Raw genomic sequence first — 27,646 nt, forward strand, 5'->3', positions numbered from 1 at the left:
ATCACCTGTGTAGCAATTATTTCAAGGGCTTAACTCCTCACACTATGGAACCACTGAACCAGGTACCTTATCCTTCTCTAGATTTACTTTTATGGAGTTAAGGTTCAGTATTGGAAATCTAACAATTGGTGCCTTGAAACCCGTATTGGTTCGTGAGGAGGACATCCTTTGGCAGGTCTTGACTTTCTTGTCTCGGTTCTGAGCAAACTTGCCCCGGGGTGAGAGATAAGGTTTGCTGAAACCTGTTTCGACTAATTCAGTGATTGGACACTCTAACCTGAGTTTGTTTGACTGAGATAAGCAATTGTCGTAATTCCAAAGCATTGACATAAATTTAGCTATTGTAGGACATTGAATTTATAACCAAATTTAGCGGTGTTAATGAATTGTCATTGAGCTGTGTGTGTTAACTGTGCAAATCCTATTGTCAGGGGCGATAGGGAAGACATCTCAGGGAGATAGCCAGATTCCGGGAGTTTGGTATAAACTGTTAATTTCTGGGTATTTGACAGTAGAATAAATCGTCAGGGGCGATAGGGAAGACATCTCGGGGAGATAGCCAGATTCCGGGAGTTTGGTATTAATTGTTATTTCTGGGTATTGACAATACAGTCGTCCGGGGCGAAAAGGTAATCTCGGGGAGGTTATAAGATAGACTCGGGGAGTTTTAGTGAGTTATTTTAACGCACGGGTGCGGTTTTTACTCTGATCCGGTATCTAGTCGTCACATAAAGTGCTGTTAAAATCACATATAAGGGATTTATGGGCCAGGGGTTCATACAAAATAACTTCGGGGGAGTTATTACGCTCGGGGAGTGTAGCATATATTATCAATTGTGTGGGAAGGGTGGATTCCTCGCATGAAGCGCGCCGTGCTATGTGAGTTTGCATTTGGGGAAAAGCATTGGGGGGTGTGTACTCGCGACAATCAATCAATTGTCGCATCTCTTCTGTCTATCTCTTTCTAGTTAAACTGTTAAATCATTGTATAACATACTACAGTTCATTGCGCTAGGAAGTGTGTGCCGTTTTAGAAAGTTGAAAGTAAAGAGAAAAGGAAAAAAGTGTGTTGGAAAGCAAACAATCTTAAAAAGTGTGAAGAGGATTTTCCATAAGTTCAGTATTTCTGCTTGTGGTATTTTGAGAACAGTTGTTGGTACTTCTAAAGTTTATGCTCTATAGACGGTTGGTTGTAATACACCTCTTCATTGTGATACTTATACTTTTACTTTTTAATCCTCGCACTGCCATTTGGAGGTTCACAAAAGGGAGAAGAGAGTACAGAATTTGAGTACTGTTGCCGCCCACACACACACAGGCAGAAAACTCCCCAGTAATAAATCACTGCTATAATGTGTTTAACTGAATAGTCTCATGTTTTATCTTATATAGATTGTAACGTGGGGGTTCATAAACATTGGCATTTTCAGTGAGAATCATATTAAGTGCCACATCCAGCCGTTTTGTTACAGATTACTGCGGAAGAACAGTTGTATAAGAAATACTGTGCCATTCACTAGGGAGTGGTCAAACGCTGTTTGTACAGAAGTAATAGCAGTACCATAGTCCCCTGTTGTGTTAGATTCCTAAAAGAAAAAGGTGTCATGGCGGAAATTGCTGAGCTGAAGAAAAGGCTTCTCAGATTACAAATACAACAAGTAGAACAGCAGATTAGTACAACCAAAAAGAATGCCAAAAAGAATGTGCCTGCTCTTAACGTAGTGCCTACACAGCATGTGATGCCGGTGGCACCCACACCCACCTCCGGACAGCCGGTACAGTCCACACACATGGTTTCATTTGAGCAAATGCAACAAATGTTGGGAATGCAACAAAATTGGGTACAACAGCGGAATAACACTTATCAGCAGGGGGACTATAGAAGAGGTTATAGGGGTCCCCGTGACATGTCCCAAGTCAGGTGTTTTAACTGCAATGGTATGGGGCACTTTGCCCGTGATTGCATACAGCCTAGGCGGCAGCGAACACACGGTGGTCAGAGCCAGCAACATTTTTAGATGAGGCAGAATGGGACAGACCAGTTATAGGGGTGTTAAGGCAGGGGGAGGACGGTTACAGGGTTAAGCAGGACCAGCATAGAAGGCAGAGAAAAGTGATTAGAAGAGGGTATGACAGCTAGGAGAGAGGTCAGAGTGCATGCACGCACGGACACACACAACACACAATTGCTTAAGTGGCAGTACACATACGAAACCATACATTTCACACAAGGGAAGCAAAAGTTTGAGGCAAGTAAATAATAATGATGGTATGATTGCTTACTGCCAAATTATAATTGCCATTTTTCAAAGTAAATAACCCGAATGCTGAGGATAATTGCGTTCACATCCGGGGGGTCCACGATGTTTATGGTCTGGACAATTTGCCTTTTCACATGAAGTGACACTGTCTGCAGCTCTTGGACGTGACATTACAGGCGGGAAGGGGTCAGTCTATACGACCTGGGATATAAACAATGCTGCAGGATTGTTTGCAATGCACATGCGACACGTGCAGGAGAAGGAACTGTATCGACTGAGCATTTGGGGTTGCTCTGGAAAACATAAACTGTTGTACATTTGTCTTCTGGCAGGGGGAATGAGGAGTGCTGTCACGTGACCATTTACCGAGCCACTGGAAGATGTCAAGCCACGCTCTCTGGCCCATGCATGTGAAAGCAAAATTTCCTCTGGCAAGTTGGTAATTAAATTATTAAATGGCCAAAGTAGGGCAGAGTGCACCTTTAGTTGTATGTTTGAAAAAAACAAGAAAAAACACAGTTTTTTTTTTGTTTTTTAAGGGGGAGAGAGACAAGTAGCCTACTGATGTATTATAGCACAACATTAAAGTCCACAGAACAGAATGGAGAAAACTCTTGCAACCACACATACTGTAGTATATGAACATGGCTTGGCCAATTACAGAGACATTGTTGTACATAGAAAATTCACACTATACAGTACACTGACTGGCACCCTGACCAAAGATTACAAGTAAGTGAGGTAGTAGTTAAGAAAGTAAAGGTGTGCATGCATGTACGCTCAGGGTTTAGTCAAGTGAGTCAGCTAGATGGGAGGTCAAGTGAGTCAGCTAGATGAGAGGCCAAGTGGAGGTTATGAACAGACAGAGTAGTTTAGTTTAGTGTATTTCTATTAAAAGTTCAGAATTAGAAGAGTACTAAATCAACGGAGTATAGTATGGAATTAATTAGAAGTGTTTACATGTTTCTTAAATGTTGGAAAGGATTTTGAAGACTTAAATGGCATCTAGTAAGTTCAATAAGTAAGTGCGGAATGTGAGGTTTAGAAATATGACAAAAAGTGGAATTAAAATCCTCTAAAATTGTCTTGTAGGGTAGGAGGAAATATCAGAAGTAATGAAATAAAATGTATAATAAGTATAAGGAGTGGTTTGTTTACATTTTTATATTTGAATATAAAAAAGTAGGTTTGAAAAACATGTACTTTATAAGCAATAATGAATAGTTAATAAAAAGAGGTGCAGTGGGCTCATACCTATTTGAGTGTGATATCATTCTAAAATATATATATCCTACTATAATTCTAGTAACCTCTGTCTGTCTGTAGTGGTGTCACAATGTAGTGGTGTCACAACCCGGTTCTCCTCACTGGCTGGACCAATTGCTCTGATTTTGCCCACAGTCATTGACCATTACCATCTGAACTTAACTGTGAAGCCCGTTTTTCAATTTCATAAAATCTCTGCTTCTTATTAGCGTTTATGTGTCAAACAATGTCGCCTCCCGGGTTGCCAGATCATGTGCGCATATCCCCCACGGATATGCGTCGACCGGGTATGGTCTAGTATATATAATAATAATAAAAAATAAGAACGAGGAATGTTTTAACAAGTGGCAGATGGCGCAGCGCATGTTTAGTTGAGAGTGAATACAGGCTAAAAATAATTTAGTCAGATATGATGGAGGTGTAGCAGCCCAAAACAATATTACAATAGTGTCAGTAATTAAAAGTTGGGGTTGGTGGAAGCATTGCGATTGTATTAACTTTTGTACAATCATCTGTTAACTTAAGTGATCATTCCCCATACAAACTAACCACAGGCGAAACATTCGAGGACCATATACAGGTCTGAAGGGGGACGCCCCTGGACCTGAGCAAAATGTGTAGAAGAGGTATTACAAAGTGTACAGACCCTAATTACATTGAAAGCCTCTATTTTTTTCTAACAGACGCAGGAGAAACGGAAAGGAGCCCTACCCAGAGCCCAGCAATATTCAGTGTTTGCTATATTCTCTTTATAAAATGCTTGATTTATTTGCCAGGGGTTGAACTAGAGGAGGTTTTGTCTGTTGATCGGACGGTCTGTCTGTCTGTATGTCTTTTTCCTCCCCAGCCAGTCAGCTAAGGGGGACACTGGAGCAGTTTGGGTGTTTTGGGGCGTTGGCTGTTCGCAGTTGGTAGCTGGCATGGGAAAATGTGTGTTTTAATCATTTGCCTAACCTAACCCAGACACACATGATGAACACTTGAAAATGACTTGTGACATAACACTGTAGATGTTCTTCATAATTTCCCTTATTGGAGTTCACCTACCTTTTTTGGTAGGTGAGAAGGGGGACTGAAAGGAAATTCTATAGGTCAAAATGATATATATATAGTTACACTGTTTTGAGCTCAGCTATCTTGGTCATTTGAGCAGACAAGACTCTAGCATTAGGAGATGAGGTCATCACCTTTGAGGCTCTTAATCTCTCACACTTCCTCAAAGGGAGACACTACTGCTGTAATGTTAATATAGTGCTTTAAATGATTTCATAAAGTTAGTAATGTTTTGTGGTCTTAACTATCTTATATTATTATTGTAATGCTAACAAGTGAAATGGATGTTTCTCTGTACATCCATAGTCAGGCCAGTTTAAAGCAAACAGACAATTAAAATATATTCTCAGTGCTTCAGCCAAACTCAGATGAAAGTTGCATAGAACTCTTATCGAGCAGGAGTTTTAGGGAGGATAGATACAGCCCACAGGTGCCCTGAAGGGAGCCAAGGTCGTCTCCCATGGCAGCCGTGAGAGACCGTGAGACAGCAGGGAGGGGGTCCTTGCCCACCCCAACGATGGGTCGCGAGAAGGGATGGGAGCCGCATGCTCGATCCCCTACGGTGGACCAACAGCGACTCCTGTTGATGATTTTTATTCATGTTTTAGTATCTAGATGCCAGTCATATAAACGCTTGGAAAATAATATTAGGGCATTGCAAACTTCTCGACTAGCTCGAGAGGAGTGTATCTTCAGAGCTCTGAATTGAACTGTAACCGCTGGTAGAGTATTATTTTTGTATATGACAATTCATTCTGGTTGGTTAATAGGCTCATCAATAATTGTAAACTAGTTTAAGGATAATAAACCATTTTGATTCTTACAATTGTAATCACCTGTGTAGCAATTATTTCAAGGGCTTAACTCCTCACACTATGGAACCACTGAACCAGGTACCTTATCCTTCTCTAGATTTACTTTTATGGAGTTAAGGTTCAGTATTGGAAATCTAACACAGGTAAGATCAGGGTTCGATTGCGTAAAAAAAAAAAAAACCTTGCAAAAGCCGAAAAATGTACTAATAATAAGAACTAATGTGTTCTTAACCCTTTAAGACCGGGAAAGCAGCATCTGTGTCATTTTTACATTTCTTTGGCTATTCCAAAATAGCAGATCTACAAGCTTGTGGCGCGGCACCGAGTGCCACAAGCTTGTAGATCTGCTATTTTTGGAAAAATCATGAAAAGTTGTGCAAATATTTGATTTAAAAAAAAAAAGATTGTGGACATTTGTAACTCAAATCTTTGCTTCTGGGGGTTCCTGGAACTAAATATTTTACAAATGTTCGCTTTAAGAAATATATAATCCACGATTTTGCCACGATTTTTCAAAAATAGCAGATCTACAAGCTCATAGCGCGGCACTTGGTGCCGCGCTATGAGCTTGTATATCAGATATTTTTGAATAGCCAAAGAAATCTATGAATGACACACAGATGCGTTCCTGGTTTTAAAGGGTTTAAATCAAAATATCTGGTGGTGTGAACAATAAATCGGCCATTTACTGCACAGTGTACAGTATTATCTGTGTTAAATTGAAAAATCAAAATGATCCCTACTCCAAACATTGGTATGGCTTTTTGGAAATGAGAGTATTTGTTAAAGGGGATGTGGGAGGGGGGTGGAGTGAGGCTATGTGTGTATGTACTGTATGTACGAGAGTGTTTTGACGTCGTCATTGTCAGTAAAAAATGTATCAATAAACACAAAATAAAAACATGTCTCCTTGGTTCAAGATCTAATCTAGCACCATATCTGCTTCTTACATTGTTTGGCGCTGCAGTCACATCAAACTCTCTGTCTGTCTGCTTGTGGGTATGTCTGTCTCTCTCTCTCACTCTCACTCTGTCACTCTAGGACAAATTAATTGAAGTAATATTACACGAGAGTGGTGTGCGTCATTATATGCACTTGCGTAACTCGGCTCCCCGTCGTTCCTGACCGCATCACTGAAGTGCCAACAGTCACGCTAAAGCCACCCTCGAGTGTAATATTGCAATTATACAACAGTTGACATCACAATAAAACGTATAGAAATGTATTTATATTGTGGGGCATTTCGCTCTCGAAATAACAGCCTTTCTGCGAGTGTTATCTCCGTTATCCTGGAAACACATGGGTTCTGACAGAGACAGAGTTTACTCAGCCAGTCCAGTCAGCGCTATAGACAACTTTTCCCAAACCGAACACATAGAGAAACAAAACTTAACCGTTAGCTCAATCTCATTATAATTAAGATATTCGATTTTTTTTTAAATGCCAGATTTAGCTACTGCGTCTGCAATCTTCCCATGCAAACTGCAAGCCTAGCCACTTAGCCGGCTCTGCTCTACCGAGACTCCCGTCTGATCAGCACAGCTGATTTTTATATTTTGATTAGGTTCATTTGAGAACGTCTAGGTGTGCTGGTCATGCTCGTTTGAGCACGGGTAGAGAGCCTATTTGAACCAATCAGATTGCTTGGTCGGAACTACCCGTTGTGTAATGATCAATTAGAACTTCGTCAAATTACACAGATGTCGTTGTCAGAATTTAACTCATTCACTGCCAGAGTTATTTCTGGCCGCGTTTGCCCACTGCCAGCGATTTTTCGATTTTCTTACCTTTTTCAAGTAGTCACAGAATATTTATCTCCAGTATGATCGATCCTCTTATGGTTGCTAATCACTGAGGGTTGCACTGTGTGGTTTCACAAATGTCAACGAGGTCATCGCGACCTCGTTGACATTACCTCATTCACTGCCACTGACGTAAAAAACGTAATTATTCCCGCTTACCAATGCTGCCACTGACGTAAAAAACGTAATTTAAAATAATAATAATAAATAAATAAATAAAAAATGGGGGGGGGGTCCGTTTTCCTCACACAGAACCCAAGATATCGTCATCCAAAGATTTGCTGCTCCATTCACCTCTTGGTTAACTTAAAAATCCGGTATCTCGGCACTGTACTTTTTTTTTTACTATGTATTTTTGGTCAAGACATGCTATTTTCAAAGGCAGACAATTAACAGTTCAAGTCTGCTGGAGACATTCAGTAGCCAGAAATATGATGTATGAGAGATTAGCTATGGACAGAAACCCCCCCCCCCCCCCACACACACACACACAATAATGCGAACATGAAATAATCAGTTGGCACTTAATCTCAAAAGTAGTGCTTTTTTAAACATTCACCTAGATGGGAAATCATCAAAACTCTACTCAAAAAGGCAACCTCACTGCACTACACAAATCAGTGAATCAGTGAGTAGTTTCCCGCTGCCGACAGAAAGGACAGTTAATAGTGACACATTGATTCGTTACATAGCCAGAGGCATTAACCGCAATGAGCCCACGTAGGATTCTCCATTGCAAATCCCCTGCACCAGTATGTCTGTATGTGTCAATGATGGTTTATGCAAGCTCTCCAAGCTGGTTTAACCCGTTGAAACCGGGGAACGCATCTGTGTAATCACTTTAACCATTAATTTATACTTTGGTTATTCAAAAATAGCAGATCTACAAGCTCATATCGCGGCACTCGTGAGTTTGTAGATCTGCTATTTTTTTTAATCGTGAAAATGTTAGCAAATCTTTGAATATATATATTTTTGAAGCGAACATTTTTAACTCAAATCTTTGCTTCTGGGGGTCCCTGGAACAACATATTTTGATATGGGGGTCCGCGGCCAAATACGTATCATGTATTTGGTGGTCCTTGACATGAAAAAGTTTGAGAACAACTGATTATAGCAACATACGTTTTTTCAAAAAAGAAAACTGTTAGGATTTAGAAGACATTTGTAGAATCCCCCCAGAAGCAAAGGTTTGAGTTACAAATGTTCGCTTGAAAGAATTACACTCAAAGATTTGCACACATTTTCACGATTTTTCAAAAAATAGCAGATCTACAAGCTCGTAGCGCGGCACTCGGTGCCGCGCTACGAGCTTGTATATCTGCTATTTTTGAATAGCCGCAAAGAAATCAAATGCGTTCCCGCCGGTCTTAAAGGGTTAAGTTCCAGTCCCAACCCCAGATTGTCCATCTGGCCTCTCTTAGTTGATGTTTGCTCTGTACAGACTCTTCCAATTTCCAGAGTCCAGGCTAATCCCTATACCCCCCCTCCCACCCAAACCCTGACTTAGAAAGAAGGGGGAAAAAAAAACCTGCACTGTCCATGTCAGCGATTTCTGGAGATGTACCAAGCCTGGGGAAAGGCTCATGCCCAGAAATATCTTGAGTGTTAACCCTTTCCATCCGGGAACGCATCCGTGTCATTTTTTTAGATGTCTTTGGCTATTCAAAAATAGCAGATCTACAAGCTCGTAGCACAGCACCGAGTGCTACGAGCTTGTAGATCTGCTTTTTTCTTTTTTTTTTTCCAATCATGAAAATATGTGCAAATCTTTCGTTTGAATATATATATACTTTTTCAAAGCTCAAAACTTTGCTTCTGGGAATTCTACAAATGTCTTCTAAATCCTACGTTTTTTTAAATTATTTGTTTTACTTATGTTGCTATATTATCAATGGTTTTCAAACTTTTTCATGTCAAGGACCCCCAAAATAATATGTATTTGTCCGCGGACCCCCTCCCATCTAAAAAAATATCTTGTTCCAGGGACCCCCAGAAGCAAAGATTTGAGTTAAAAATGTATATATATATAAAATAAAAAAATCAAATTTTTTCTAAAAATAATAGCCAAAGAAATGATGCGTTCTGAACCTTCCCGGTCTAAATGGGTTAAATGAAGTCTGAAAGTCCTACAAAACGGACTCATACAGTATAACCTCTCTTGTTCCATCAGTGACCTCTGGAATGGCTCCAGCAGCTAGCCCACTACCCTGAGGGAGCTTCCACACACACACTGTAACACCGGGTCTGCTAACTCCATCAGGTGACGTCGGGGTTATTATGACTGTTTTCACTCTATACTAAATATCTTCGCTGAAAATAGACGATCTACAACGTTGCAATGCATTGCAATGCAACGCGCTGTGAGCTTATGGATCTGCTATTTTTTTGCCAAATGTTAGCCGCAGAATAGGGAAGCTAGGCTTCAAGTTGGTAGATCTCTACTGGCTGGAATGCCATGGAATTTACTGTGCACCTGCATGCCTCCCAGGGATTTTCCTCTAGTGCCACCCTGAGGACAGATTGTCCGCTGGCACGTTAGATATCTCAAAAAGTAATGAAACTTGATGAGAACATTCACGGTCATGAAATCAAAAGTACTAAAGGAGAGAGAGAGAGAAAAGAGATTGAGATCTGGTGTGATGCATTCATTACAATTAATTATCAGCCAGTGCGATGCATGCATGTTCTCTTCACCTATACAGTACTGTATATAACTGTATATCGTCACTGTCGGGAAGAAACATTGTATCTCTGTATTGTATCAACAAGCTTGTAGATCAGCTATTTTTGAAACTTTTTTGAAAATGTTTGAGCATTTTTTAAATGCTCAAAAATGTCACCTGTAATGACATGCCCAAAACAGCAACGCTAAGTTGAATGTGGTTACGTTTGTCTGTGGGCTTCATACATATTTAACCAATGAAACGTATGTATTAACGTATTGACAAGAGTTGACTACATACATACATACATATAATACATACATTATAACTAAAACACAGGTTATTTCTTTTCCATTTCCTGAAAAGTTAAGTTTTTGGACGTACAGTACAAGGTTCCGGCCCAACAGTGACGATATAACAGCAAAAATGTACGTAAACAAAATGTCCCTGTTTACTAGTGTTACTTTGTCACTGGTTAAAACAAAAGTATGACACTTCATCTAAACTTGTCCATCGTTTGACAACAGAACAATAATCTAAAAATACATATGTACATATTATAATGTGATGCATTGCAGATACAGTGTATGGCATTGTGAGCCAAAGCCAATTAAATGGATAAAAGTGACTTTGAACCAAATAAGGCGTGAAAAAGAAAGACAAAGAAAAAGAAAAATGAACGCCCACTCTCCAGCCACATGCCTTACATGAGCTACATATGTACGCTACCGTGCCACGAGGCAGAGCGGCGCAATTAGCAAGAAATCACAGCTAACTGACTGGGAAATAATTCAAATTTGATCAAATAAAGCAGAGAAGCGAGCTTTGAGGAATTAAATCAGCAGTGGTTAGTATGATATGTGGGTTGTAGCGTAATTGGTCTCTGTCTGTTTGTCTTGGTCTCTGTCTGTCTGCAGTGGTGTAAAGTAACATTTATTCAAGTACTGTGCTTAAGCACAGTTTTGAGTTACTTTTACTTTACCGGGGTATTTCCAATTGTCTATACTTTTACTTTTACTCCACTACATCTCGGAGGCAAATATTGTACTTTTACTTCACTAGAATTATTTGAAGACTTTAGTTACTAGTTACTTTTGCAGATATCAATTATATTATATTATAAAACATACATTAACCACTTTAGCCCTATTTTATACATAGGCTATTTGAAAATAGACGATTTAAAAGCTCACAATGCGTCGCACAGCGAAACGTTGTGAGCTTGTAGATCTGCTATTTTCAAACATTTTAGTACTTTTACTTTTGATACTTTAAGTACATTTTGATGCCAATACTTTTGTACTTTTACTCAAGTAAATTTTGAATTCCGGACTTTCACTTGTAACAGAGTACTTCTACATTGCAGTATTGATACTTTTACTTAACACATTGGGTGCTAGGTTTTTTTTAGAACAGAGTACACTGAGTGCCAGGGTTTTTAACCATTTTTTTAGGAGCCGAGATACAGGCTTTTGAAGTCATAAGTTAACCAGAAAGTGGATTGGAGTCAAAATCTTCGGAAAATGATATCTCCTGGTGCTTAGAAGGTAAAAATAAAAAAATAAAAAAAATAAAAAAAATTTGAAATTTGTTTTTTTTTTCCAAAAAACGTATTTATACGGTTTTGGCACTCCATGTAAGTATTGCAAAAACCGTATATATACGGTTTTGGCACCCAATGTGTTAAGTAAAACATTTGAGTACTTTTTCCACCACTGTCATCTGTCAGTCAGTGTGATGACTAAAGCCTGATTAATACTTTGTCACACGACGGTGTAGCGCACCGCAAATAGCCGATCTACAAGCTCACGATGCGGCGTGTATGCATGCAACACATCGTGAGCTCGTACAACTGCTATCGTCGGCACGCAAAACCATTCATACAACAGAGCAAAGAAATTAGGCATGAGTATGACAGGCTCATTGCCGAGGTGCCATAGCGTAATGTAATTTGACTGATTAAGGTAGAGACAGATACATTACAACCACACACACATCTCGAACGCTATTATTTCCAGCCCGTTGTGGAATGGAGCTGAGCGCAACGCACACGGACACGTGGACCCACCTCCTGCACGCTAGACTTGCTACAACCTCCTGGCTTGTCTACACTCCATCTCCGCACAACAGCCGTCTGCAGCGGTGGGCTCTCTGAGGAGTGTTTAACAGCGCCTTTAATTGAAAGCAAATTAAAGGCTCTTCTCAGGCTTTGATTCGCAGAGGAGCGCCGGCCCCGGCGATTCAATTACAACACGTCCGTCACACCTAGCTGGCGAGCACACGCGCACGCACGCACAGACAGCTGCAGAGATGCAAGAATCTCGCTTAGTCTGGCAAGATAGTATTAAAACACATGCAGGAAGGCCCTTTCAGGAAGGCCAGAGCCATCTATGACTAATTTTGTCACCACTGTTAACCTGGTGTCCGTACTGTATGTCATTACGGCCAAAAAAAGTTTTCAAATGTGCAAAAATATTGCAAAAATAGCAGACCTACTGTATACGAGCTCACAAAGAATTGCAATGCGACGCGTTGTGAGCGCGTATATTGCTATTTTCAATATTCGTTGTATGACAAAAGTATATAAGGCTGGTTGGTTAATAGAGGACCTTTTAACACATTGCCTGCCAAGAACGCATATACAGTATGCGTTCCATTTTCAAATATTTTTTGGGGGGAAAGTTCCTGGAACGCAGCTGTGTGTCATTTTAAGATTTCTTTTGGCCATTTTCTTTTTAAATCGTGAAAGTTTGTGCAAATCTTTTGAATATAATATACTTTTTTTTTAAAGCGATTGCTTCTGGGGGATTCTACAAAATGTCTTCTAAATCCTAACAGTTTTTCTGTTAGTCTTTGAGAAAACATATGTTTCTATATCAGTGGTTCTCAAACTTTTTCATGTCACTTGTTGTTAACTAGTTGTACGAACTCTTGTTTTATTGTTGCATTGTTTTATTGGATCTTGTTTAGTCGATACACTTATTTGTTTTAGCTCTTGCTCATTTGATTTTGCTATTTTGTCTCATCTGTTTAAGAAAGTAGGTAGCTAAAAACCCAAAAGCTGCAGTGATCACAAACGGTTTCATCTCCCCATTTTTCAATCTAACAAGGTCGGTGAGGCAAGGCTGTAGTCTTTCGCCGATGTTGTTTACGATTTTTCTAGAACCCCTGGCAGCCATGATTAGAGCTAATACAGCGATAAAGGGGGTGGAGGGAGGAGGGAAAGAGCATACGCTGATGTTGTACGCGGACGACATATTACAAAGGATCCTGTTAATTCCCTCCCTCCCTTGATGGATACTATTCGGACGTATTCAAGTTTATCTGGCTATAAGATTCATTGGAGTAAGTCTGAGGCCATGCCGATATCTAAATCATGTTACTCACATACAGTGTCTCAATTTGGCTTCAGATGGGTTCCTATCTGAATGAAATATTTAGGGGTAAAACTTACTTCAGATTTGGACAAAATTGTCACACTAAATTATGAGCCATTACTGACTATGATAAAAGATCATTTGGAAAAGTGGGGAACTCTGAAACTGTCTCTATGGGGTAAGGTGAATGTTATCAAAATGGTGGTTGCTCCCCAGTTTAATTATATTTCAACAATGCTCCGACTAACTATCCCAGACAAGATTTTTAAAGAGTATGACAAAATTATTAGAGATTATCTTTGGGAAAAAAGAAGCCCAGAATCAAACTGAGTAAAATGTGGATGCCTAGAGATAGAGGTGGCCTTGGCTTACCGGATATGAGGACATACAATATATCCTTTGAAATAGCTAAACTGTCCAAACACTGGAGCGGGTTAAATTCAGACTGGGTAATCATCGAGAGATATTTGGCTTCACCATTCCGCCCAATTGCTGTTCTCTCACAGCCAGTGAGGAAGGAGCCCAATTTGAATCCTATTATTTCACACTCAAGGAGTGTATGGGGTAAAATTCATAAAGCATATAAACTGCCACATTATAAACAATTATACTCTTCACTTTGGAATAATCCTAAAATATGTATTGGGAAGACAAAGATATATTGGGAAAAAATGGCAGACAGCAGGGGTTAATACTATTGGTGATTTATTTGAGAATGGGGATTTTATAACTTATTCAAATTTAAAAGAGAAATATGACCTTGGAAATGATGGTACATTCTGGATATATTTACAAATGAGACACTGTCTCGGTAGTACATTCGATGCTGGTGAAAATTCACTTGCTAGATATTAGCTATTTTGTTTTGTATATTTCTTGGAATGGCTTTATTGTTGTTTTATGCTGTATGCTGCTTTGTACCACTGGAGTTACATTTTGTACCATATTGAAAAACAAATCAACATTTGCATTACAAAAAAAAAAATATATATATATACATATATAGCAGATCTACAAGCTCATAGCGTGGCACTCGGTGCCGCGCTATGAGCTTGTATATCTGCTATTTTTGAATAGCCCAAAGAAATCTAAAAATTGACACACAGATGCTGCGTTCCTGGTCTTAAAGGGTTAAGGTAGCTGTAAATAATTGAACCTCTTCTTAGAAAGCCTACTCTTGATTCTGACAGTACACTGTATATCTGACCTTCCATTTCTCTCTAAGATCCTTGAGAAAGCAGCCGCACAATCAGCTATGTGATTTTCTACGTAACATTAATTTATTTCAAGATCTTCAGTCAGGATGTCATCATCATCATCATCACTCGAGTGCCCTCGAGATCTGCGACACGAGCTTCTTCCATTGGTCTCTGTTTGCTCATTGCCACACCAAGTTCATTCACAGTCAGTCCTGTGTCCCTACTCAGTCAGGATTTAACCCTTTAAGACCGGGGAAGCAGCATCTGTGTAATTTTTTTATTTATTTGGGGCCATTTAAAAATAGCAGATCTACTAGCTACGAGCTTGTAGATCTGCTATTTTTTTGAAAAATCGTGAAAATGTGTTTGAATATATGCTAAAGTTTTTATTTTATTTTATTTTTTACTTATGTTGCTATATTATCAATGGTTTTCAAACCTTTTTCATGTCAAGGACCCCCAAAATAATATGTATTTGTCCGCAGACCCCCTCCTATCTAAAAATATTTTGTTCCAGGGACCCCAGAAGCAAAGATTTGAGTTAAAAATGTATATAAAAGATGTGCACACATTTTCACGATTTTTCTAAAAATAGCAGATCTACAAGCTCATAGCGCGGCACTCGGTGCCGCGCTATGAGCTTGTATATCTGCTATTTTTGAATAGCCAAAGAAATCCTAAAATGACACAGATGCGTTCCAGGTCTTAATGGGTTAAAGCACATCATAGCGCAGAGACAGCATTGGTGAAAGTTGCAAAATAACCTCCTAATCAGAAAATGACTTCTCTCTGCAGTTTTTTGTTAGGCCTCAGTGCTGCGTTAGACACCCTCACATCCTATTACAGAGATTAGAACATTTCATTGGCATTAAAAGAACTCCTTTGAGCTGGTTTAAGTCCTATTTATCAGATCGATTTCAATTGTTAAGTTAATAGATAGAGATTCAAGATTGTTATTGTTACATCTTATACAAGTACCCAAGAGTAAAATGATTTGATTTGGGCTCCTAATTGTAGCACCGATAACAAGAATAGCAAAGAAATAAGATTAGCAACAATGTTAAGTAGAAGTTAAAGAGAAATAATACAGTACTGTATGTACGTACATCAGTCATAGCTCCCTTTGAGATGCTTGAATGTGCTGTGTGCATGGGTCCTACTGCTAAATATTAGTAAATACGCAATACACAGTAAGTGTGTCTATCTATCTATCTATCTATCCACACACGCGCACACACACACAATGGTCATGCTTTTACCCTTTTACCTGGGTGTTATGATGCGCGGAGCCCTGCTTCTAAATTTCGGCGTTTTTCGCTGTTTTTTTTTTTTTTTTACGCTGTTTGGTGCCCCCCCAAGGTTGGTGCCCTGTGCTTCAGCACCTCAAGCCTGTTGGATAAGCCACCAATGGGTGGAAGGGCTAAAGACAAATGACAGGCCCAGTTTGGGGGATACAATTGACGAGGGGGTGGGAACGAGGTATCCAATAGAGTCCTATCAAATTGCTGGTTTAAAGAGCCAGCAGCCTATGAGATCGTTGCGGTTCCCCACGCCACCCTATAGAGTGTGCCACCGTGTCGTCACCACGGGGGGGGGGGGCATTGGGCGTGGCATTGGGCAATGTTAAGTCAACCTGGTTTTTACCCCTCACAGATGTCCGCAGCTACCAAAAGACACTTGTTGACGCCCCCTTCAGGATTTTTGGCACGCTCTAAGGAGCTTCATCTCTCTTCTCTTGTCTGTTCATCTCTCACACCCTCCTTTTCATTGTCTTTCTCTCACACACTCCCTTCTGTACTCTTTCTCACTAATGACGCACAGAAAGTGCTCTCTCTCTCTCTCTCTCTCTCTCTCTCTCTCTGCCTGTCTCTCTTCTGCCTCCTGTCTACTGGAGGCTAACTCAGATAAGGAACTTTAGTTTGAAGTCAGGGGCCCTCAGCATCAGAGCATCGGCTTGTTTCATTAAAGGGGTCAGAGGCAGAGCATCGGTTCTGCTGAGCTACTCAAAGAGCAAAACGGTCTGCCTGTTGCTGTGCTGCGTGTGTGTGTGTGTGTGTGTGTGTGTGTGTGTGTGTGTGTGTGTGTGTGTGTGTGTGTGCGCGCGCTTGCTTAAGTGTGTATGTGACAGCAATAATTTGGGGGAGTTTTCTGCCCATCTGTGAGCTGTAAATATGACACACACACACACACACACACACACACACACACACACACACACACACACACACACACACGTATAAGATGAGATTAGTTGTTTAATTAATGATGCCGCTCATTATTTTTAATCTGCGCCAGCGAAGGCGGAGGCACACACGCACAACAAAGAGGAGCGAGACTTGTTAACCACGCAGACGAGACGAGACGGAGCGAGACGGCGAGGGAGAAATGAAAGGGGGTAGAAATTGGAAATTGGAAAAGACGCAACGAAACAAACAACTACAAAAAGCCGGTGCCGCCGTTAAAGCTCAGAGCCTGATAAGAAAGGTGCTTTTATCTTCCCTCAACCACACATCCTAGCCGAGTTGATTTGGTCCGTTTTGCCTTTAATGGCATTAGCTGTATAAACATGAAACAGCATTTGTCTTCCCTTTTATTTTTATTTATAAGTTGTCAAATAAAACAGTGCCAGCGCCGCTACACGGCTGGCAAACAACTTGTGAATCTTGTTAAATCTTATAGAATAGGTTCGACACAGTAAACTCTGAAAAGTGTAAAAATTCACTCCATTCACTATGAAAGCAGGAGATAATTCATCCATTTGTAGCTCAGAGAGTGTACAAATGAGACTCTCATGGTTAAATTAAGAATCTGAATTTTACTGTGTAGTAATGAACCCCAGGACTGGAATATATACAGCCTGCGCACATAACTCACAACATTCACATGATTTGTTCCCATTAATTCCCATATTCCCTTGGGAATGGCAATTTTCCATCTCTGAATATTCCCAAAGTTTTGCAATTCCTCAAAACGAACACGTTTCTCCTGCCTTCCTCGAGATGAAATGACATCTGAATGGTATTATTATGTCTGCCTACACCCTCTATTTCAAATAAAACAGAAAGCACTGGACTTCTGTTACAAGTTATAGAGGATATTATGAGAAAGAATTCCCCAAAGGAACGCCCAACTTGACCCTTGTTACCTTCCCTTACCTCAGAAGAACTGAAGGAATGTGCCCCAACAGGGATATAGCACACTGGATGACACATTATTCCTGTGATGGTGGCATCCAGGGAACACAGCTTTTTTCTGTTGAAATTAAAGTCCCTGTCCACATATGCTCACTGGTGTGGTTTAAATCATCTGAAAAATCATATTTTCTCCACCAAAGAACATCCCTACAAATCCCTAGTACTCTTTTCTTTGCGCTTTCTTTGCCCTCATTTAGTATTTTGGTGGGGTTGGGGTCTTTCATTTAAAACCAACACGTCACAAATGTCGCTATATGCTTTTAGTTGAAAAATACATTTTAACCCAGACTCATTTTCAAAGACATATAGTCACTGAGTTCACAACCAGAAAATCTTCCACCTTCCATTGCTTGCTGCTTGTGATGAGTGTGCACTTTATTGTGTTACGTGCCGTACTTTGATGAACACTCCTGTGGTATAATGAAACGCGTAGATATGGTACAAAATAAATAAATAAATAAAATGCTGAAATATGAACACTGTTTAACTCATATAAAAGAACCATCATAAAAGCTCATAAAAGAATGTAAAACTAAAGTAATTTAACGCCTCAGAACAAGCTCACAGTGTGCCATTGTCACCAAGGGGGATATATCAAACAATTCACGAGTGTTTTCTTACTTTGCTAAGCTTTCAAGACAGGTGATACAGTAGATATACTGTACAGATTATGCTTTAGTATCCAAGGGGGGAGGTTATGCATTTTTCATGTGGCAGATATACAAGAGTGCATTTCTTTATAAAGGGCCGCATAGCCATCTGCACAGGGAACTCACATTGCCATGTGATGGCGCTGTCTAAGACTATAAGTATGGTAGAGGAACATAAAGAAGTGGGAGATGTAATCTATACGGGTACTGTAGGTTTGCTGAGCCAGCGTTGCGCCGACTGCAAACACAGACAAAAACACAGAATCAACAGGGCGAGTAGTGGTGTCGAGTCATATTCACACAAACAATGCTGTATGCTTGCATTGTTCATGGTCATTTGAACGAGACAAACGTATTTTTATTCTTAAAAATATGTATAAGTAAAATATAAAAATATAGAAAGTATTTCCTTGCTTACGGTAATGAAAGTATTCCATAAGTGTTGCGCTGGCCGTCCGTCCAGCTCAACCATCCATTTAATGTCTCTTATATTATATAGGAGAACAGGATGTTTTAATATGTCCTGACACACAGGGCAGGACAAATTCTTTGCACCATATACTCCGCACATAATTAATTGGTTGAAAGAGATGTATCAATGCAGATCTACAAGCTCACAACGCGTCGCGATGCGACGCGGTGTGAGCTTGTAGATCGGCTATTTTCAAATAAAATATTGCGGGGAAATTATAATAAGCAGATCTGGCAACCCTACATGCAAGTCACCTGCCTGCTCACCGGGGCTAGTTAAACCTGAGTTATACTTGCTTGCGCATTGTGGCGTGCACCGAAGATAGTAGATCTACAAGCTCACCAATGCGTCGCAGCACATTGTGAGTATCTGGATTTACAATACTTAAAGGACAACTTTGTTTTTTCACAACCAAGGTTTACATTTTAGCTTGTAATTAAAGTAAATAAAAGATGAGTGTAATTTTTTTTCCATTTACTGCTTTCTATAGTTTTTGCAATTTTCGGGATCTTTTTTACAGTGGGCGGGGGCATTCTGTCCGTTGGCTAAATATGTATTTTTTTACACAATAACTCAGCGTTTTCTTTATTATTAATTACAGTAGCTCTTCTAGCCCCCAATAACTCACATCTGGCCATCAAAGACCACAGGACCTTTTTTATTGTGTAAAAGACATATTTAGCAACCGGACAGAATGCCCCCGCCCACTGTAAAAAATATCGCTAAAATTGCTAAAATTATAGAAAGCAGTAAATTAAAAAAAAATAACACTCATCTTTTATTTACTTTAATTACAAGCTAAAATATAAACCTTGGTTGTGAAAAACCAAAGTTGTCCTTTAAGTATAGTGTATCAACGGTTATCCTGTCAAAGTTCGGCAGTGTACTGTATATCCTAGTGGATAAAAAAAATCACACGCACGCACGCACGCACACACGCAGCTAAATCTTGACTGTTAGTTTAACTCAGGGGTTCCCAAAGTAGGGGTCGCGACCCCACTTGGGGTCGCGGGAGACTGACGTGGGGTCGCGAAATTATTTTGGGTCATTAAAAAAAAAAAAAAAAAAAAAAGTTTTTTTTTTTTTTTTTTTAACTTTAAATTCAACGGAATGGATGAAATACCATCTAAAATGATCACAAATGCTACATTTTACCATTTTAACACATTACAAATGCACACCGAACGTGCAAGTTTATGTGCATAAATGACCTCCAGGTTTAGGTGGGGTCGCGAGTCAATTTCCGCCTTATTTTGGGGTCGCGGGCTGAAAAGTTTGGGAACCCATGGTTTAACTCAGTGTAAAAATCCACACACATCAGTGATCACACACTTGGACATACACAGAACAAAGAATCCCACACATACAGTACACAGACATGCACACAGACTGTTATTAGAGCCGTTCCACCTCTGTGATTCTTGCAACAAAACCGACTGCAACTACTTACAACTAAAACGCTGATGCATGTAGTTCATCATCCATGCAACTCGCTCTAACAGACCAGCTTCACACAAAGACTATTCAGTCAGGATCACACACGTCAAAGTAGATCTAACCATTTATTGCAACAAATGGAATACAATTAAGCTTGCCGTTAAAGGCTCCGTTCTTGGAGATGTTCCCTGAATTTTGTCCAAGCAGCATGCTAAGCAAAATCAGGGAATGTTAAAGGTTCTATGACATTTAAAAAAAAATATTTCATATTTAAAAAAAACTTTTTTTCTGTGATTTTTTTTATTTTATATTTAATGATATGATATACTATATTTAAAAAATACCCTTTGTTTTGCCGATTTCAAAAAAGATTTTTCACAGAATCAGACGTTTTATGGTCATGATTCACCAGATTCATTCAGGATCCTGGATAGCTTGATTCTAGGCTTAAATTAATTGATATAAATATTTTTGGAAAAGTCAATGGGAAAAATGCATTGAGTATTTACTTCCGGCACCAGGAAGTGGGCGGGAACTGCGATGCCCTATAGGAGGCTAGGCTGATGTTCACATCAGCTGACTGACAGCCGATTACAGCTGAGGCATGTGCAAGACTTCCGTGTCTTGCATGAACTAACGCTATGCTTAATTTATAGTTAGCATTTTTGATTTGTTTTTAATTTGTTTTGACTTTTTGTTTTTATTTTCAGTTTAGTTAGCCTATAATTAGTTTTTAAAGTGAGTATGCTAGTTTATTAAAAAAATATATTTAAAATATTATGCAATAAAGAACATAATTAAAAATGTATTCACCCAAACTATGTTCATATATAAATAAATTGATAAGACTAAAACTAAGTATTCTCTATTATTTAGTTTTATTAACAAACAATAGTTTGTTTTTTTATATACGTTTTTCACGTCTATTTTCTGTAATTTCATTAGCTAATAATTATGATTCAGATCCCCTCCAAGAAAAGACCGTGTCCGCACTCCAAACTGAGGCCATCGCTGTGCTAGTCTTGTCCATTGTCAACATATGGCACAGACTGTTTGACTGCTTTTCAAACACAAATATGAGGTTGTCTTTTCTCTGTTTCTCTCTGGCTCTCATTTCTGAAACTCTGCCACTCACTCCAGCCATCTTCTGTCACTCTGTCTCTCCGTCTGTCCTGTTGTCTCTCCCAGAAACTGGTTACAGTGTGAGCTAAAAGCTTCTCTTTTTATGTAGCTTTCTGTCGATCTCTTTTCCTCTCACTCTTTTGTGTCCATTCAAATCAGTAAGAAATTCACTGGCAGGAGGTGCACATAAATAAACAAAAAAGATTGATATAAATATGTTTTGGTTTACTGTGCTCTCTCTCTCTCTCTCTCTCTCTCTCTCTCTCTCTCTGGTGCACACCCAGCAAACATAACACTGGTATCTCTCATATCAGGCCATTTCATCAAGACTACACCTTCACATGGCTCCTGTCAGATGCCACACATGTCAATCACACACGTGCAGACACACACATGTAACAGTGTACACACACAAATCAATTCCCTAGCCTTAACAGGGCCTTCAAGGTGACCCAATGTGGTGCTGTCCAGGTTCAGTGGGTCTTGTCTGTCGAAAACACGGTGAAGCCTGATTTATAGTTTGTCGCGTGACGTGTCACTTGTGGGAAAATAGCAGATCTACAAGCCCACAACGCACCGCGGTTAAACATTGTTGTATGTAATGAGGTGCTACTGTAGCCAACAATCAAACTCATCACAATCACATTGGACGAACCAGATGTGTATATAGCACGAGTGCTATAGTTTCCAACATCTTGTCCAGGAGGCTTTTCTAAAATAGAATAACACTAGACTCAAATCTTAGTACCAGCTAGTACCAATCAAGTACAAAACATTAATCAGTAACTATACATGTCAGCACAGTTGATTTGATCTCAACAATAATCTGAGTCCTCTGTTAATCCATTAAGAAAGGAACGCATCTGTGTCATTTTAGATTTTATACCATTTATGCCATTAATTTATACTTTGGCTATTCAAAAATAGCAGATCTACAAGCTCATAGCGTGGCACCGAGTGCCACGCTATGAGCTTGTAGATCTGCTATTTTTTTTTTTAAACGTGAAAATGTGTGCAAATCTTTGAATATATATATTTTTAAAGTGAACATGTGTAACTCAAATCTTTGCTTCTGGGGGAATCCGAATGTTACGTTTCTGACGCACACCATCCACCCACAAGCTAATTTTAATATAAGATACAGTATCGTTATAATATATCTTTGTCTGTGAAGATCCCGTATAATAGCAAAAGAATGTAGGCAGGCTGATACCTGGATGTAGTTTATTAGGCACACACGCACACGCACACGCACACACACACACACACACACACACACACACACACACACAGTATACAAATCTACACACACACACACAGTATACAAATCTACACAACAGACAAGTGAACAATGCAAGAACCCATCTCTCTCTCTCTCTCTCTCTCTCTCTCTCTCTCTAAGGTAGATAACAGAATTAGACAGAGCCTAAACCAGTACCTAGACACTGTTGACAGCATGTAATTGAAGTAGACTGATACTGTAAATTACCTGCTGAAGCTGTGATCGCTTTATCTTGTGTGATAAAAAAAACACACGCTACACACATGATCCCCCTCTCACACACGCGCGAACACACACACACACACACACGCACCATCCTGAGGATTAGAGTTGCTGCTGTAGCATTATTCCCCAGAGGTAGAATCACCTAGTATAGATTACATGTACAACATCGGCACATATCAAACACACACACGCACGCACGCACGCACGCACGCACCCACGCACCACACACACACACACACACACACACACACACACACACACACACACACACACACACACACACACACACACACACACACACACACACACACAGTGCGTTTAATCTGTGTGTAATGGGGCTCTCATTCAGCCAATAGCGCTCATCCACTCCAGATAAGCATGAAAACGCTACCATAACTACTGTTACTGTAGCATCAGGCTTAAGAACGTCAGCTCGGGGGAATCAGTATGACTGAGTAGTCAGCAGGTAGAATAAAGGTGGGAGAGAGGCGACAGCTTGGCTTTATGTCTGGGTTACATTTGATCTGGGGGGGGGGGGTTACCTAAAAAGAGTACTTAGTGGTTTCTGGATCAGGACCCTGGATTTGAAAACCTTCAGTGTTTGCGTTTATTTTAACCCATTAAGAATGGCTTCTAAAAACTGTTTTTTTTTTTTTTTACTTATGTTACTATGTCAGTGGTTCTCAAACTTTTTCATGTCAAGGACCCCAAAATGTATATGTATTTAGCCAAGGACCCCCATCTCAAAATATTTTGTTCCAGGGACCACCCAGAAGCAAAGATTTGAGTTACAAATGTTTGCTTGAAAAAAAAGATATTCAAAGATTTGCACACATTTTCACGATTTCTCAAAAATAGCAGACCTACAAGCTCGAGCTTGTAGATCTGCTATTTTTGAATAGCCAAAGTGTAAAATAATGCTTTTTAGCTCACATCAAAAAGTGACACAGATGCGTTCCAGGTATTAATGGGTTCACGAACAATCAATCTATTGTGTTCAAGCTCGGATCGAATAGTATAGTTTTAGTTCCTATTTATCGGTATCACAATTCTAGAAAAAAACAAAAACTCATTTCTCAAGGGCCAGACCTTCCAGCACCAGCCAACGTGTCACAGGCATGTGACAACGTTGTTCTGCTATTTCTTTTGACATGTTTTCTATAATAAATTAGGTTGATAGTAAGACAGGTTGAAAGTGGTATGGTATAATAATAAATAATATAATAAAAGTTAACAGAGCAGTTTCATGTAATCTAATACTACTACTGATTTAAACCACAAAATAAATACAGAATTCCACCCAAATAGCTGTTGTACTGGATGAGCCTCATCAAAGAACGGACCACATTATTGCATGGCTGAACATTCAAAGCCAAGTGTCACTCTTTTGTGAATTCCAAGGAGCCGTTTATAATCCTCTGGTGGCAGTAATGAGCTACCTCCTCTCTGGGCAGGGTGTCATTAGGAGTCCACACACACACACACACACACACACACACACACACACACACACACACACACACACACACACACACACAAACGGAGGGAAACTGGGGTATTGTTAAACTCTTCTTAATCAAAGCAGCCAATTAAAACACTTATCACATTAGTTGGCTTTGCTCAGGGGAATGTTTGCGTTTAAGTGCTTAGCAAAATAAATGGGAAAAAGAGGAGATTGCTATCCACTGCTGCTTATTACTCCACTGTGTGTGCACGCTGCTCTGTGTGTGTGTGTGTGTGTGTGTGTGTGTGTGTGTGTGTGTGTGTGTGTGTGTGTGTGTGTGTGTGTGTGTGTGTGTGTGTGTGTGTGTACACATGCAAGTACGCGTGCGTGTGTGAATGCAAGCATGCGTGTGCGACCGTGCGCCAGGGGGCTTGGGGGAATAACATGTCCTCACCTTTGAAACTCTGAGTACGAGTGTGTGTGTGTGTGTGTGTGTGTGTGTGTGTGTGTGTGTGTGTGTGTGTGTGTGTGTGTGTGTGTGTGTGTGTGTGTGTGTGTGTACTGTACGTCTCACCTCACAGTAGCTTGGGTCTTGGAGGCAGCGTGGTGGAATTGCTCACTGCTCTGTTTGAATCGCTCCATGTTCTACAAGTGACAGACAAACAAAGCATTATGGTTATTGTAGTTCCTTATGTTTGTGTGTGTTCTTTAAACATCAATAACCCCATACCACACAAAACATCAACAACAGAAGTTAACATACCGTGGTTCTCGAGTTGAAACCTTTTTATGTCCACAACCGTTCCCGTTATTAATATTTTAAAAAACATCTTCAAACAGGGAAAATAGCCGATCAAGATCTTGTAGATCGGCTATTTTCACTCCTTTTGTACGACACTTCATCAACACTGTGTGATGAAGTAGGGCATTCATTTACGTAGAAAACGTGAAAAGTTGAAATATGGACATACTGTACAAGGTTTTTGCCTGACGACGACGAAATACGTCATGTTTCCGTAAAAATTATAATTAATAATAACAATAATCTTAAAAAGTTAAAGCTCTATATTCCAATATTGGTCATTGCAAAGTTTCCATCTTTCCATACTGCTAAGTACAGTATTGGGGCTCTCCCCGTCTCTCCAGATCCCTAATAAACAGATAGGCAGGTCAGGATACCAATTTTAGCCAATCTGGTTAGAGATCCCCGCAAAGATCATACATTTTAGTGTTCCAGTTCCAATTTTGACTATCTTTTTTTCCCCACTTGTTTATCATGTAGCCTCAGTATGACTTCTCTCTCCTGTTTGGATAAAATTGGTATCCCAAACCAACTAAAGAGCTTGAGAGACCCAGAGAGCCCTGTTACTGAACAAACACTCTATAGCAATCATTGCTATCAGATTATAGAGCTACCTAAAAATTAACAACAAAACCTTTCAACTTTTAGCAACAAAACATCACTTAAAAAGTAAAAGAAAAACTTTCTTTCCGACCCCTGAAAAGCTTCTGCTTAATCCAGATCTAACGTGGATTAGATATACGGGGTCTGGATGCCAGAAGCTCCCCCGGGCAGACAGCCGTTGTGTGCTGAAGACAAGCAGTTAATCCACAACAACTGCAGTCCTTCAAACACACATCTTCCTCCCAATACCCAGCATCTCTCGGATATTTAAACAACATTCTGGACCAGCTGGGCTTGCATTGGATCCCGTGCCCCCTCTGTGTGTGTGTGTGTGTGTGTGTGTGTGTGTGTGTGTGTGTGTGTGTGTGTGTGTGTGTGTGTGTGTGTGCGTGTGTGAATGCAAGCGTGCGTGTATGTGTCAGGGTATTTGTCGGAATGTCCTCCACACCTTTGAAACTCTGTGTGCAAACATGAGTGTGTGTGTATGTGTGTGTGTGTGTGTGTGTGTGTGTGTGCACGTGTTATTGTCAGGTGTTTTAGGTTGTTACAATGGCTTCTTCCACTTACTGGAGTAGTGAGGCGCAGTAACGTTTATAACAAGGTTACAATTTAATGCACGTATTACAGCGAAACAAGAAATAGCGTTACTTTTTAAAGGGATATTTCACTTTCAAAACAATTGTGGGTCATTTTATCGTCTACTCAGGCTTTTGTGAGCCCCACAGACAGTTTTTAAGTTGCTTGATTCAATATTTAGACATTTGATATTCATTTTATCAGACACGCCCCCTTCCTATACAAACCCATTATAACTTCAAACTCCATTTTTAACATGTTAGATTCATCAAAAACACCCGTTGTTGGTTCTGGTGACTCGTCCTGCCCTCCTAATACGTGAGGCGCCATGTTTTTTTTATGACTTTTTTTCATGTGTTTTATTTTATTTTTTTATTGTATTTATTTTTTTTCTTCTCAAGTATTGGAAGGACAATATCAGTCACCAGAACCAAGGACGGGTGTTTCCGATGAATCTAACATGGTTAAAATGGAGTTACAATGGTTTTGAATAGGAAGGGGGCGTGTCTGATAAATTTAATAGCAAATATCTAAATACTGAATCAAGCAACTTAAAAACTGTCCGGGGTGCTCCCAAAAGCCTGAGTAGACAATAATATGACCACATTTTAAAAAAAAAATATTTAAACCATGCTCAAAATAGGGACACCACGGTTAATGTGGTTAACAGATAGATGCTCCATGCCAACCGGTTTCCACAACTTATGGACGGAGGGCCTAAAACACTGAGGCAAAACAAACAAAAAACACAACCAAAAATGACGTTTATATCTCATTCACATGAAATCTGAATTTCTTATGACTTAGTATCTTGAACAAACAACTCAGTACCAATTGTCAGACATTTCTCTTGGGTGGACCACATCAGAAGCGTGGACCTCTACGGGCCCCCCCCTCAGAGAGAGAAGGGTGAGGGATGGGGCACCCGGAACTGGTGGCAAACAAACTGACACTGTGGGAGCCAACCCAAGGCACAGCCTGGAGCATACATGGGCAACTGGCGGCACAGGGCCACATGCGGCCCCCACCTTCACTTAATGTGGCCTGCAGGTTAATATCGGAATACTGATATATTATTGATTTCAGCTGTTACAATTCCAAACATGCAAACATGACCCACTTTAATTACTTCAGTCTATATTAGTAGCTTAAAAAATAGCAAAAATAGCAGATCTACAAGCTCAAAACGTGTCGCACTCTACAAGCACTCTGCGACGCATTTTGAGCTTGTAGATCGGCTATTTTTGCTACTTTTGTGTGACATAGAATGGTAAAGTACAGCATTAATTTACGAAAAAAGTTAAAATTCTGAGATAAGAGGGGTCTGCCCTCCGGTGTGGAGGGCAGCGATTCAGGAGTCCCGAGTTGGTGTTGACTAGTCCACACTAGCCATCTTGCAT

General features: G+C 39.9%; 1 protein-coding gene across 1 annotated transcript in view; it reads right to left on the reverse strand.

Moving 5' to 3' along the window:
• Window positions 1-27,646, reverse strand: part of chchd6a (coiled-coil-helix-coiled-coil-helix domain containing 6a) — a 115,359-nt gene that overhangs the window by 35,777 nt on the left and 51,936 nt on the right. The window contains exon 6 of the mRNA XM_084068261.1: window positions 24,840-24,910. Within this exon, the coding sequence (XP_083924387.1) occupies window positions 24,840-24,910 (71 nt within the window). The remainder of the gene's footprint in view (window positions 1-24,839; window positions 24,911-27,646) is intronic.

Source organism: Gymnoscopelus microlampas, assembly GCF_963454915.1.
Source record: "Gymnoscopelus microlampas genome assembly, chromosome: 10".
Lineage (NCBI taxonomy): Eukaryota > Metazoa > Chordata > Actinopteri > Myctophiformes > Myctophidae > Gymnoscopelus > Gymnoscopelus microlampas.